At 42.7% G+C, this 15,000-nt stretch overlaps 1 protein-coding gene across 2 annotated transcripts in view; it reads right to left on the bottom strand.

The window, feature by feature from the left end:
* Positions 1-15,000, bottom strand: part of LOC143133157 (teneurin-1-like) — a 176,375-nt gene that overhangs the window by 135,864 nt on the left and 25,511 nt on the right. For both annotated transcript variants that reach the window (XM_076292927.1, XM_076292928.1), the window contains exon 3: positions 4,082-4,331. In XM_076292927.1, coding sequence (XP_076149042.1) covers positions 4,082-4,331 — 250 coding nt within the window. The remainder of the gene's footprint in view (positions 1-4,081; positions 4,332-15,000) is intronic.

Genomic DNA, 15,000 nt, shown 5'->3' with positions numbered 1-15,000 from the left:
AGGCTAAAACGCCTAATGTAGCTGTGGAAAAGCCCATATTAATACACACAGATTCACTTAATGCTGTGGATTACTGTCAGGGAAAGCGGGCTAAAGACCATGCAATGACCTCGGTGGCACGCCTCCACCCAGAGGGCTCGGATAATTGGGAGTGACAAAACATGGTGGACCGATATGAGCTGCAGGATTAGTACTGTAAACGAAACATCACGCAGCAATTAGGTGCCAAACAGAACTGCGTGTGTGTGTGTGTGTGTGTGTGTGTGTGTGTGTGTGTGTGTGTGTGTGTGTGCATGTGTGTGCAAGCATGGTGCGTGTGCAACCGTGTATGCGTGTGTGTGTGAGAGAGAGAGAAATAGAGAGACTAAGGCATGTAAGTACACATGTTCGTGTAGGAGAGTGCGTGTAACAGAGTGAGTGTAGCAGTGTCCTCATTTGAGCATGCGTGTGTGTGTGTGTGTGTCTGTGTGTGTGTGTGTGTTTGTGTGTGTCAGCTAGAGAGAGATAAACAAAGATAAAGGGACAGAATAATGAATAGAGCGAATGAAAAGGAGAGAGAGAGAAAGAACAAAAGAAAGAAAGAGGCGGAGAGGAGATGTAGCTCATTCTGACCCCTGACCTCGCCCAGCTGTCGAGAGGGAGCCGTTCTTCACCACTGCTTATCAATTATCCTTCCTCCTGCCTTGTCACCTTGTCTCATCGCTATGTGTGGTGCTCGCTGAAGATTGACTGAGCCCAAGTCAATTACCAGTAATTAAAACGCCTTAAAGAGGGGTGACAATCCTTTCCTTTTTTTCCCGCTTTTTTTTTTCCTGGCATGGAGGAGGGGTGTGTCTCACTTGTCCACATGTAAGCAAACAATCAGAAAATGCTCACAAAATACATCTTGAACGTTTGTGTTGTTTTCTATTTGTTTGAAAGAGCAAGTGTGGCTGTGAATGCTAAAGAGCCGAGCAGGATGACATTAATTGTAATGGGGGGGGGGGGGGGCTTTGGTCTTTTGCCATCTAGGCACAATATGCATGGCAAATGAAGCATACTGAAAGTGTATACATGCATTAGTTATACATAATGATACATACTTATACTTGACCTTTGATATACTTTGTCCAGAGATCTATATTTAACTAATAATTAATCTCATTTCATTTGCCATGGCATTATTATTTCCCCAGCTCTTCTCTCTCTCTCTTGCTGTCTCTCTCTCTCAATCTCTGCATATCTCTCTGTCTGTCTCTCTCTCCCTCCCTGCCTCCCTCCCACACTCTGTCTGTCTCTCTCTTTTAAATGAGAGAAAAGGATCTAATTATGGACAGATTCATATCTTATTAAAAACCTTTCTTCATGGCTGGCTGGCTGCCAATCTCATCTTTGCTCAGTTTAATGGCGGAATTCAACTGTTACCAGGCCTTCATTAAAAATGCAAACATATTATTTATCAAACCACGTCCCTCACAGACCATGGTCAGCATTCACATTTGAGCCTACTGAGAGATGCCCGCTCTGATTATCATCAATGCCACTCACTGTTTTGTACCTTTTTGGGAGAGGTACACTGTGCTTGGTATGCGGCTTTTATAGTTGGAAGAGGCATGCGGGTGATCAAAGTTTTGATAGAAGCCGTAAATATGACAGGCGTTTTCTTTGTTTTCTTGGTTTTCATGAAATGGACTCCAGATGAGTGAGGGGCAACCAGACAGGCTTGACAAAAAAAAAAGACAAAAAAAACAGAACCAGATTTGTTAAACATTTGTCTGTGCTCTAATGAGAGGAAAAATCATCCATCAATACAATCTTTTTCTTTATTTTTCTTTTGATTTTTGTTTTGTTCTTTTTTTTTCTTGTTCCAAAGTGAGTGGATGGCTTCTATCACAGCTGGTCATTAGTGTGACAAAAACACTATTTTATTGAGTGCCAGGGTGTGCCATTTAATGTGGCCGGAAAGCAAGCGTGGCACTCCTCTGGATAGGGGCATATGACAAATGGTATCTATAAATATTCACAGGGTATAAACAACTTTGTAAAGTAGGAGTTTGTCCCAGCTTAAAGAGCAATTTGCAGGTTTCAAAACTGAATTTATACTTCTTCTACATCTTGTATGAAAATGTACTTTTAAAAATGCATACCCGTATGTACAAATTAATATGTTTTACAAAACCCAATTAGTAACAGTAATTAAGAATTTAAAGCAGGCTCCTAAATATGCCTCTCCCACCCACAAACACGTCATATTACGTACTAGGAGAAGGTAAACAACTTAAATTGGCACTTACTTGAGTGTTTTTTTGCAAATTGGCACTCAGGATTTTTTGGACAGTCATAATTGTGTTTGTGCTGGTTGCACTAATTCCAGCCTGTCAGTATATCACCTCCACCATTTTCCAAAAAGCAAGGGTATTCGTGCTAGGGTGTGTTTTGTGCAGGTAGCCTAAATAGAGGGGACATTACCGCCTCATCTGTAACAAAACGTTTACACGGACATTCATATTCTGAGTATTGACTGTATTCAGAATTTAACACAATTTTGCGATTATGGCGTTTACATGAGTTGTTAATAAAATATTCTATTCATATGTCACGCAGCATATTCTGACTTTATCAAATTTCTAAACGTTCCTTCTGTGAACGTGTGTGCGTTCAGATACCTGTAAGTATTGTTACATTGTGTTTGTTACATATTTGTTTCCATTGTGTGCGTTCAGATACCTGTAAGTACTGTTACATTGTGTTTGTTACATACTGTATTTGCGCTGACAATGCCAGTGGTATTTCAATCTGTAGCCTTAATGCGTTGTTAGAATGCAAGTGTTTGTTTACCGGCCACGGTATTAACGCAAATGCAAGTAATTTAATTATAATTAGGCTCATGGTTATGTTATACTTTGCTAGTTGGCTAGTGTAGGCTACTGTTTTGACACTTGCACTTGTATTTAATGTGGCAGCAGCTGCCTAAGCTATACCACTTATGTCGCTACTAAGCTATCTTACATGTGTTTCTTTCCTCCTCACCCCAAACGTGTAGCCTACCTTCTTCGACATCTTTTCTGAAGCTGTAGCCCACTCTGCTAATTCAACTTTTCTGCCTGAAGGTCGTGACAGAAGAAATATGGGCCGTCAAACAGTTTGATGTTATTTGCCATGCTGCCGAGAATATTGTGAACATTCCAACAGGACTTTAAAAGAAAGGGCAATCTACCTGGATGTTTGATCAACAACAATGTCAAAAGTATGATTGTTAAAACAGATTTATTAAACAATATCAAGATAATGTCAATAGACACAGACACAGCGTTAGCCACCGTTATTACTGAGTCACTCACCAAAAAAATTCTTTCCTCTGCCCGTCATTCCTTCCCCTGTTCTCTCCCTGGCCCCGATCTCACCTAGTTGGCTCATAATTATATGGCTGTGGCCCATCATAGGAGTTTTTGTGGTTTATAGGATCCATTACACCATTCATTGAACATTGACCTGTTTACCCTCTGTTGCCTCACTTCCGGTTAGTGGTTTATAGATGTGGAAGTTATTTTCTCACAATTTTCTCACATTATGCTGTTTCTGGGGTAGTTATCATTTTTTCTTTCTTTCTGAGAATCTAGTTCCTTCATAATTTATCTTCACTATGCTTTTTTAGGGTTTCCAAACTGCAAGTTGCTCTTTAATGATTTCTGAAGGTATATATGTGTGTGTGTGTGTGTGTGTGTGTGTGTGTGTGTGTGTGTGTGTGTGTGTGCATTTACAAAAAGGAAGGAAGAACAGGGTTGATGGAGGGTGCAACGTGTTCTTTGGTGGACATAGGACATTTGGTGCCAGCATTCTTTCAGCTTGTTTAGCCACAAGATAACTTGAGTGTGGGATGTGGGATGGGTACTGTGTATGTGTTTGCACAACATCTTTTTGTGTGAATGCCCTGTGTGGAAGTGTGTGTCTGTGTGTGTGTGTGTGTGTGTGTGTGTGTGTGTGTGTGTGTGTGTGTGTGTGTGTGTGTGTGTGTGTGTGTGTATGAGCCTCCACTCATGCTCAAGCTTCACATTCAACCTCCTGTCCATCATCCCCACCCAGCCCCTGTCTCAGCACCCACCTAGTCTCCAGAGGAATGTTGCTGTTGAGCACCCAGTTGTTGCGGTTGACCTGTGAGCTGTCGTTCTGCCCGGTGCCATCTGTGCCCTGGCCGTCCCTGTCCCTGGCGTGGCTCTGGGCGGGCATGGTGCTGCGCTGCAGGGTCACATGGGCGTAGGGCGCAGGGCGGGCGCAGGTGCAGGCGTGGGGCGGTGGAGGTGGGGGGGGCAGCGGGCGGAAGGTGAACTGTGTGGCTGGACTGCTGGGGTTGTCTAGAGAGAGGCAGACACACAGAAAGACAGACTTTAAGCAAGTTGCGGGGACTGTGAAACTGAAAGGAACCTGATCTGTTTAACTAACTACAGGTACAGGTAACACTTTACAGGTAACAGGTAACACTTTACTTGACAGTATCGGCATAAGAGTGACATGACACTGTCATGAACATATGACACTGTCATGACACATGAACCCTAGCCCTAACCCTAATCCTAACCTCTAACTCTAATCTTCTGTAACCCCAACCCTAACTCTAACCCTAATCCTAACCCTAACTTGTTATGACAAAAACCGAATGTCACTTAATAACAGAAGCGTTATGTCATAAATGTTTATGACTTGTTTATGACACATTCATGACAGTGTCATTGTCACTCTTATATCGATACTGTCGAGTAAAGTGTAACCCAACTAAATGCCAATTATACTGGTACAGGTATGTTTGCTATAAGCCACTAGCTTTAGTATCATCTGCTACATGAATAAATGTAAATGTAATTATCTTCAAAAGTAATTTTGATGGTGTATGGTCATTTAAAGGACTGTAAAAATATTCTCCCCACTAAACCTCCAGGATGCCCCATGGAGTTCCATGTTGGAAAATATAAGAAATACTTTCACAGCCCTATCACCAAAAGACACCAGCTTTCACCAAGCTTTTCAAGCTTTCGTGGATGTTTGCAAGGTGCACTCCCTGGGTAGTTGCTAGCTTCAGACCAAAACACCTGCTGTTGCTTTAAGGGGGATTGGGATGAGGATGGGTGCAGACTGCGAGGGACATTCATTCAGAAAATAAGCAATCTTGTGTTAAACAAGACATGTCCAGTTAAATTGAAAAGAGTGAAAAAATGTTGGAGGAGTTTCTGTCAAAAGGAATCTCTGGCCAAGCTGTAATCAAATTCAATATTCAACGTTTAAAACTCAAATATTAAAGTCAGCCATTACACTCAGTTAATATTTTAGCATGAAGTAATAATGTATATTATCATAAATAATAATTTCCTTTTTTTCCTGACTCAAGAGACGGAAGAATGAAGAATGGATCGCTTTGAGATAACCAGGCACATGCAGTATGTGCTTGATCTGAGCTGCTTTAATGTTAGAGCATTCAACAGCTTCACTTATTAATGCAAAACATACACTCTGAATTTAAATTAAGGTTTTATTTTGCATTTTGTTTTTTTTTACTGACTTCACATATCATCTTTTTCAAACTTGTGTTCATGAACAAAGTAAAACTACTGAGGAAAAGAGAGAAAAAAAGCATCTTCCTCTGCAGCTGTGCATGGAATGGCCACAATAGCATCAAACAGGTGGTATAGCAGACAGTGTCAGCGACACGGCTTTACACTCATGAAAAGGTGTCTGTTTCAAACAGGGCTTCTGTGGCCCAGTTCAGGCCTCTCAGCCAGACGCCTACATAATCTTGGTGAGCCGAATGAATCGGAGCAAGGCAAGGCCATTTCTGTGAGGCTTAGGGATGGGTTGTGATGGTGGTGGTGTGCATGTGTGTGAGTTATATATCTGTGTGTGCGTGTGTGTGTGTGTGTGTGTGTGTGTGTGTGCATGAATGCTATATCTGTGTGTGTGTGTGTGTGCGTGTCTGGTCTATGTGTGCGTGTCTGGTCTATGTGTGTGTGTGTGTGTGTGTGTGTGTGTGTGTGTGTGTGTGTGTGTGTTGTGTGTGTGTGTGTGTTGTGTGTGTGTGTGTGCGTGTCTGGTCTATGTGTGTGTGTGTGTGTGTGTGTGTGTGTGTGTGTGTGTGTGTTGTGTGTGTGTGTGTGTGTGTGTGTGTGTGTGTGTGTGTGTGTGTGTGTGTGTGTGTGTGTGTGTGTGTGTGTTGTGTGTGTGTGTGTGAGTGGGGATGAGGCGGGGTGGTGTAGAGAGAAGAAGCACCAGATGGTGCATTTGAGGGCTTATCTGCTTTAGCTCAGGGCCATGACAGCGAAAGTGCCATAAACTCACCCAATATGACTTCTCGGCGACACACATACAACAGCAGCCCGGACCGGGCACAGGAAAACAGGGATATTATTAAATAGTGAATGAAGCGCTGCTGCAAGCTGCCAAACGCCTCTACCGCCAACGCCACCGATGTAGGCCAAAAGATCCCACGGATTTGCAACGGCGGCAGATCGCATTTCAACCACAGCATGGCAAATGTTTGCTCATGTGGACGACTCTATCAACAAATATTTAACAGCGACGGATACACTTTTAACCTCAAAGGGGGTCACAGCTGTAAGTCTGTTGATCCAGATACCATATGGAAAATGGCCCATGTGTCTGTATAGCCTGCTACACTGGCCAACGGCCTCATTCAGTCAGGTATTGAGACGTTCTCGGCGCGCCACAGACATCCACAGGTCCAAAACAGTTTCACCACGCACGAACCGCTGTTCAGTAACACCAGCACACACACACCAGCATGACCGTTTTAATAAAACATGACATTGTTTTCCTTCCCTTCCCTTCTGCAAATGGCAACAGGAGGAGCGAGGGCTCTGCCAGCGGCCTTATTGATGCTGAAAATCCTTTTCTTTCAGAGGTGGGAGGCTGGCCTACACACACGTCTGTGCCGACCGCATTTCTGTCAGCTTGTGTGTGTGTGTGTGTGTGTGTGTGTGTGTGTGTGTGTGTGTGTGTGTGTGATGTTGGGGGGAGTTGATATGCCAAAAAAAAAGCTGAGGCAGCCCCCCCCCCCCCCACAGGGCTGGCGTCTGTAGATATGCCCTCTGATGATGTAACACTCTGGGATTTCAGTTTAGCTAGACACCCCCCTTCCCCCAGCACACACACACACACACACACACATCACATCCAGTGCGCCTGACCTTGATAAATGTTAATATTGGAAATAACTTCTGCTAAGATGAATAATTAAAATAAATTGAGCTTTTTTAAGACAAGAACATCAAGACTCATGAAGCTCTTCCTTTATCAACATACAGTAAGTGCACAAACATGGAACATGGAAGTGAAAATATAAGAATTTGCTTTGTTTACTCTCTCTCTGTCTTTGTTGTTCCATATATCCCAAGCCCCTTGTTTATGTGCAATCGAAGATTTCCTGTCTAATGAGGTGCTTAAACTCGTTTATCTAACTGTAAGTGAGCATCTTTCACAAAGACATATGTTGTTGCCTGTATTCTCATGGTACACATTAGACAAGAGTGAGTCAAGGGAGCCAGGGAAATACAGACAGCAATACGGGAACAACTGTGACATTTCAACCAACTGCTGCCACAGTGGCTGACATAGCAATTGGTTATTTCCTGTCAAAAACAATCTTATTGTGGAAAGGGAAAAAGTCATATCAGCACTAAACCCCCTCAAGAAAGTCCTTTAACTGTCTCTCCTGTCCAAGGAGGAGAGAGGTATGCACTGACAGTTTCCTCTGACACAATGCAGCATATGTAATCTTCTCTATGAAACACAACATCCTATCAGTAACAGCAGAACACAAGTCCCATTAAGGGAGCACAAGCTGAAGCTGAGTGTCGGCCGTGCCTGTTGCCAGCTGGCCATTACAGAAGACTGATGAAGTGGAGCACCTGCACATTCCATTTCTAAATGTTTAATGCGCGTCGCCGTCTTGGACAGCGAGAGAGCGCAGCGGAGAGTGGAGCGCACGGGATCGCCGGTCGGACGCCAAACAATCCAGCAAATAATTCATGGCGTAGCTGTCGGTGTGTGTGTGTGTGTCCCGAGGTTGCAGGAGTAGCGTTTTGATATGTGAAATGCAGACAGGTCAGAGAGAAGGATAAATAAAGGTTCCGGGTGACGAGACGAAATGGGAGCTCACGGAGGAGGTACAATCTAGGAAAAATCAAGGATATTTGAGGTACTTTTGTGTTCTAAGTGTTTATTTTACTTTTTTTTCGATGTCTTGTTATATGTTGGATAATTGGGCATAGATTTGTCTGAAATTAGACATAACATATAAGAAACAAGAAGTCCATGTGAACCATTTTCATGAAAAACAACACAGAGAAAACATTACCACTGGTGTGAGGATTGAAAAAATATGTCCTCGATTACCTCAGACTTACTGAGTATCTGAAAGTCTTTCAGATGATCTTTGTATATGTGTGTGTGTGCGTGTGTGTGTGTGTGTGTGTGTGTGTGTGTGTGTGTGTCTGTGTGTGTGTGTGTGTGTGTGTGTGTCTGTGTGTGTGTGTGTGTGTGTGTGTTTGTTCCAAAAACTCTGTTCAGTCCAAGTTAGTTCACATTGCCTTTCCTGATTATGCTACTTATATCTTTCGAATTTCCCCTTGATTGACAGCTAAAACAGCTTGAATGATTCACAGAGACAGTAAATCTCTGGTGCTGGAGCCACAGCGAGACACTTAAGACCTCTTTTAATACAATTAACGGCGAAAACAGCTGTCATCTTGGGCTGCCTCTCAAAAAACAATGTTTTATTCATGTTTTATGCCATATTTTCTTCCCAGTCTCTGGGAAAAAAAAGGTAGCTGTGGTAGACTTTCGTTTTCATAAAATGACACACTCATCTAGGCGAAAGATTATGGAAGGGTAATTTCCCAAAGGAAAGCACTCTATCTAGTCCTCCCATAATTGTGTAACATTTACTCCAGGCAAAGTTGATTCCCCTCCTATTCTAATGTAAAATAAATAATTAACCTCTGATAAAAGGTCATCCTGTTGAAATTAGTTTTCTTTTAAAGCACTGTTAAGAAATGGCTCCTGTCTTTTGAAACATGTCATTTTTAATGAATATCCCTTAATGGAATCAATAACTAACACACACACACACACACACACACACACACACACACACACACACAGAGAGAGAGAGAGAAAGACACAGACACAAACACACACTTGCCTTTACCATCTTTGGATTTACCTCTACTTGGGTAAATAAGACAAAATTGGTTTTACAATATTGCCTTGGCACAATGGCGCATTTCAACAGTCGACAGCTATTCAGTAATCTAAAAAGCTGCTGTGATTAATGTAGATGTGCTCTGTTTTAATATTAAGCAGTGGAGCCTTTGAAGACAGCTCGTTTGACGTCTTCATCATGAGCTCTCCATCACCCTTCAATAAGGATTCTGCTTAAGGCGATTGCTGTAAATATCTCCCACTGCATCTGAAACACTATGCACACATACTGGGCCTCTTTTAAGTCACTAAACATGCTGTCCTTCAAAGGAATCGCTTGTGATTTGATAACGTATATCGTCACAAGTCATCATAGTAGTGAAGCCTAATTATGTCAGGTTATCAGTGCTTATGTAACGCTATGAAAGAGTTATGTAGATTTCATGTAGCTTCTAAGCATTGCTATGCCTGACATGGAAGTAGGGGACAGGTGATGTATTTCAAGCACGTCACCGTGGTAATGAACGGTTACGCCCAATGCAGATAATTGATGGACACAGAGTTATGTTCATTAGCATAATGAGCTTAGCTCCGAGTTAATTTAAACAAAGAAGAGCCCACTTGATATGCTCTGACCGGAGGCTAATTTCGACCACACATGTCGTTCATCACCTCAGAGCTTTAATGTCGTCGTCGTCGAAGACGACGGTAGTGACCGTATGGCAGATTACAATGCAGAGTGTCGAGCAAAAACCCACATGAAGAGAGTGGAGTCATTTAAGTGTTTTAAAAAGACATTGTCATGTTTCCGTTAAGCCAGCATTATTCAGGCCTTCTGCTACGAGCTAGAAAAAACATGACACGATTAAGGTGCTCATATTAGTCTACCGAAATCCAACATGAGGCGTCTACAGTGAGGTACAGCGATAGTAATGTGCACGTTTAAAGCCACATATTTCGTTCAAAGTGTCTGAGGTCCCCAGGGGGGCAAATACAGCGTTTCCTTCCCTCTGGGACTGCAGCAAAGCACTTTATTCTGCGACTCTTGTCAAATGCTGCAGAGTTTGTGATCTCTCTCTCTCTCTCTCTCTCTCACCCTCTTGCTCTGCTGAGTTTGTGATCTCTCTCTATCACTCTCTCTCTCACTCTCTCCCCCCTTGCTCTTCCAAGTTTGTGATCTCTCTCTCTCACCCTCTTGCTCTACTGAGTTTGTGATCTCTCTCTCTCTCTCTCTCTCTCTCTCTCTGCCATATTCTCTCAGGCTATTCTCTTGCATCTATCATGTTATTTTTCTTCCTATCTATCCTTCCTCTACAACTTAACTTTCTTTGTCTCTCCCCCTCTTCCCTTCTTCCTTTCCTCTTTCTTCTCCACCCCCCCTCTCTCTCTCCCTCTTTCTCCTTCTTCCTCCCACTCTCTTTCTCTTTCTGTCTCTCCCCTCCCACCTCTCTCTCTGTCTCCCACCTCTCTCCCTTCCTCCCTCTCTCTGCTGGCTCAGTCAGAGCAGTTCTGCGGGGTGGCCATGTCATGCACCCCGGGGCCCGTGTCAATGCCACCTGCTTCAGAGGTGACTGGCTGGACCCCCGTCCCCTGGAACAAGGGCACCCTGACAGGGCTGTCTGAACACCACCCTATGCGGCCGGAGAGAGGCCAGTCAGGCACCACTGATGCACCCCGCGGCCTTGAATATGCATTAGAGATAATTAGATATGACTGACCGCTAAGTCTTCAAGAGCAGGAAATCATGAAAAGGAAAAAAATAAATAAATAAACAAACAAATAAATAAATAAATAAATAAATAAATAAATAAAAAGAGTAAGTGAAATGTAGTACTCAGAAATGTTGAGCCTAGCAAATTGGAGTCTCATGGCTGGGGGACGTGGACAGACAAAAATGGAGGAGGTACAAAAAATAAGCAAACGCTACAATGAAAAACAAAGAACAAAAAGGGACAGAAGCAAAGAGCCTACAGTTTAGGGCTACATTGTGCACACAAACACGACAATTTATATTATCAAAACACAGGGGGTGAGGAGGCAAGCGGGAACGCAGTAATTATATTTTCTTGCTCGGAGGGGAAGCGTATCAAAATGCATGTAAATTTATTCCGTGACTCCATCAATGGCTGCTCCAGTCAACAGCATTAGCTGTGAGTGCTTTTAAGACAAGTCATCTGAGTGTGTTGGAAAAACAGAGAAAATTCACACAGGATTAACATGTGCCAGGCCTTTGGGCAGGCCCTCACCTAACCAGCATGAGAGAGATGGATGAGAGAGAGAGAGAGAGAGAGAGAGAGAGAGAGAAAGAGAGAGAGAGAAGAAAAACAAATCATTTCTTCATCTTCCCATTTGTTCACTCCACAAACACAGCAGTAAGATTGATTGAGTTTGCCTCTGGAGATGATCACCCCGGAGACTTTTTAATTCACTACACCCCTGTTCAGCAAGGGCTTTACTTTGTGGTGCTACAGTAATCTCGTACCTTTACTCCAAAATGAACTAAATGCTGGAGTCTGGCGAAAGCCAATGTGTTAACCATGATAATAAAACAATGTGTTGCAATAAACCTGACATCAAAATGATTTGTGACATTCATGCCAATAACATGAATACATGAAAATAATTGAAGTCTTTAACAAAATTATCAACTGCAGCATCCAGGTTAGATTACAGCAAAGGAAAGTATGCCCTACTGAACCAGCTACAACATGCATTATAGCATTATAAAAAGGATTCACCCAATAAAAATATCCCAATGAGCAAGTGAGAATTCAAAAATGAAAGTAAAGAAATACTCTGTGTCTCACAGCGATGGCCTTCAGATGATCTATGCTGTTGACATCAGTTAAATTGGTCACTAGGCACCTGTTGAACTGCACCAAGCTTTCACCATGGGTATTAGTATGGAGATTACTATACAGGGACAGCCACTGACAAATTACAAATATGATGTTATTCATCAGATCACACAGTATGATATGGGTCTTTGCTGTGTACTGATAGGGTATGTGCAGAAGTGTACCCACTGGAATAACAACATCTCTACACAAGTGCAGCAAGCCAGGCCCCTACAGGGGAACTGGGAAAACAGAAAAGGGATGACACAAAAGGAGGGGAGGAGCTGTCCGAATGGTCCTGGCTAGCATGGTGTTGAAATAATAATAATAAAAGAAACGAATGTAAAATAATTCCTCACACATCTTCATATGACATGTGAGCAGGGGTCAATGGGGTCGACTCACCCTGGGTGCCAGAGGGCAACTTTTAACAAGGGGGGTTGACACGTGTGTGTGTGTGTGTGTGTGTGTGTGTGTGTGTGTATGTGTGTGTGAGGGGAAGGGGCTTATTGGGGTTGTCACTACACCTCTCACCTTTCCCACGGCAACAACTGAGTGTTCCGCTAGGATGCGCGCACCTTTCAAAACAGGCTGGCTACAAGCACTGCTCCACGTCAACCTTCAAGCGGCCTTCTGGCACAGGACTGCACTCAAGGTGAGGAGGAGCAGCATGTGCACTGCACGAGGACATGAGTATCAACACACACACACACACACACACACACACACACACACACACACACACACACACACACACACACACACACACACACACACACACACATACACACACACACACACACATACACACACACACACACACACACACACATGCATACACACACACACACACACACATACACATACACACACACACACACCCATAAACACACACACACACACACACACACACACACACACACACACACACACACACACACACACACACACATAAACACACACACAAACACACACACATGCATACACACACACACAAATATACGGCTATTATTAGCTCTTCAATTTAAGACACTGACAGCCTAATAGTCTTTTTCCTTTTGTGGTGGCACATTGTTTATCTTAGAAATGATGACCAATTTTAAATTGATCAAATGCTTCAAAACAGTCATTGAAAATGACAATAGCAATATGGAAGCTTCATACCATGTAATAAATGTATTTCTATTTGGAGTCTTTTCTAAGCTACTTTTTACATTTTTACAGTTAACATGTTACTACCTGGTGACCACAATTGGAAAATATGAAATTACAATGGTTGAGAAAATATTCTCAGTGTTTTATAAAGCTTTACAGAAGTCTCCATATCCAGTGTTGGGAAAGTTACTATAAAAAGCCTTTGCTCGTTACTCGTTACTTCTTAAAAAAGTAACCCGTTACTTTACTTAGTTACCCTCTATGGAAAGTTACTTTTTACGTTACTTGTAACTTTTCCGTGACTTTTATGTTGCTCGACTTTGCATCTGTTACTAAATGTGTAGGCCTACATAAAGTTCTACTATGGATTTTGTGCTCTTTAATATAAAAAATGCCACAAACAGAGCACTTGACAAGAAAACATGGGCTATCATAGGTTTCAACACCACCAGTAAAGCCCTATGAAACATTATAAAATAACATAGCCTCGATACATCTTATGGGCATATAGGTGAACACAAAATACATAGGGGCTTGTTTTAGCTGGCAGTTGAGTTAACGGCAGAAGACAAAAGTTTCTCACCAGGGCACAGCGTACACCTTACACTCACATTCCTCCCTTTAGTTTCAACGAGTTTATAGTAATGGGAATACCTCCATCCCTTAAAAGTTAGCGCTGGCTGCTTATCGCTTCTTAGATTTGGTTCATTTTGAATGTTGAAAACATTCCTATCCAGATACTGACAGTTTTGAAACACCTTTTAAACAAAATGCTACTGTCTCTCTCTCTCTCAAAAAAAAAGCAAAGGCTTATTATAATGACTTGTTTCCTGATTTGTTTCAATAAATACATACATGAACCAACATTAAAGATTATAATCCAAATTTTACCAAGGTGTATTGGTGGCAAAAATGTTAAACACACATAAAAGATGTATCATAATCCAATAAACTAAATTCACTAACATAGGATTTGTTAAACGTAATAATCATAGACAAACACAAGTGCATATAGGCCTACAATACACACCACCCCACATCCATTGGTTGTATCTGATATTTTACATACAAAATACATTAAATCCATTTCTTATTTCAAAAGTCACAAACTCATACACGCTCAAATCAAAATCCTAGGCACAAATCATATGAAATGAGATCATCCACACACAGCTGCTGCTGTCCCCATGTACTGGTGGACCACTGAGAGCAGTGAACCAGAGTATCACATTAATCACATGAGACACACAAGTTAAGCTCTGGCACTTACACTAACCCCTGTGGGCAAAGCCTGATCCTCATTCATGAGGAGAGACACAGTGGGAGAGAGGGGGAGAGAGGGAGAGAGAGAGAGAGAGAGAGAGAGAGAGAGAGGGAGAAATGGAGGGAGAGGAAAGAGACAGAGAGAGTGAGATAGTGGGAGAGAATATGACGCATACAGTAGATTGAATATGAAAAATAGGAGGAAATCAGGCAGAAGACGCCGCATCTGTCTTATCAGAGATGGGGGCCTGTCAGTGAAACGGCATCACTGCGCATTATCTCTTCTCCAAGATTGACAGGGTGCTATGACCGATCCCTTTCACCCATCTGCCCGCGATTGTCAGCCACGATGAGCGGTATCGGACCAGCACCAAATGCCAGCCATTAGAGACAGCGCTTCAGTCTCAGGATTGGCTCTGGACACTCACAAGTAGCACTTATCGCTAGCCAGGGGTGGCCACCGGAAGCATCGCTAGCGGTCCATCCATCTGGGAAAGATGACTACCTGCCAGAGTTCCCTGATGCCCCTCGGAGGCAAATGAAATGCATATGCTTCTCA

The sequence above is a fragment of the Alosa pseudoharengus genome, unplaced genomic scaffold (genome assembly GCF_046254945.1).
Source record: "Alosa pseudoharengus isolate Yale_2024_CS ecotype anadromous, Long Island Sound unplaced genomic scaffold, YU_APseudo_1.1 YU_APseudo_1.1_scf_19, whole genome shotgun sequence".
NCBI classification, from domain to species: domain Eukaryota; kingdom Metazoa; phylum Chordata; class Actinopteri; order Clupeiformes; family Clupeidae; genus Alosa; species Alosa pseudoharengus.
Note: the sequence above shows the minus strand (reverse complement) of the source record. Positions and strands in the feature narration are given on the sequence as shown.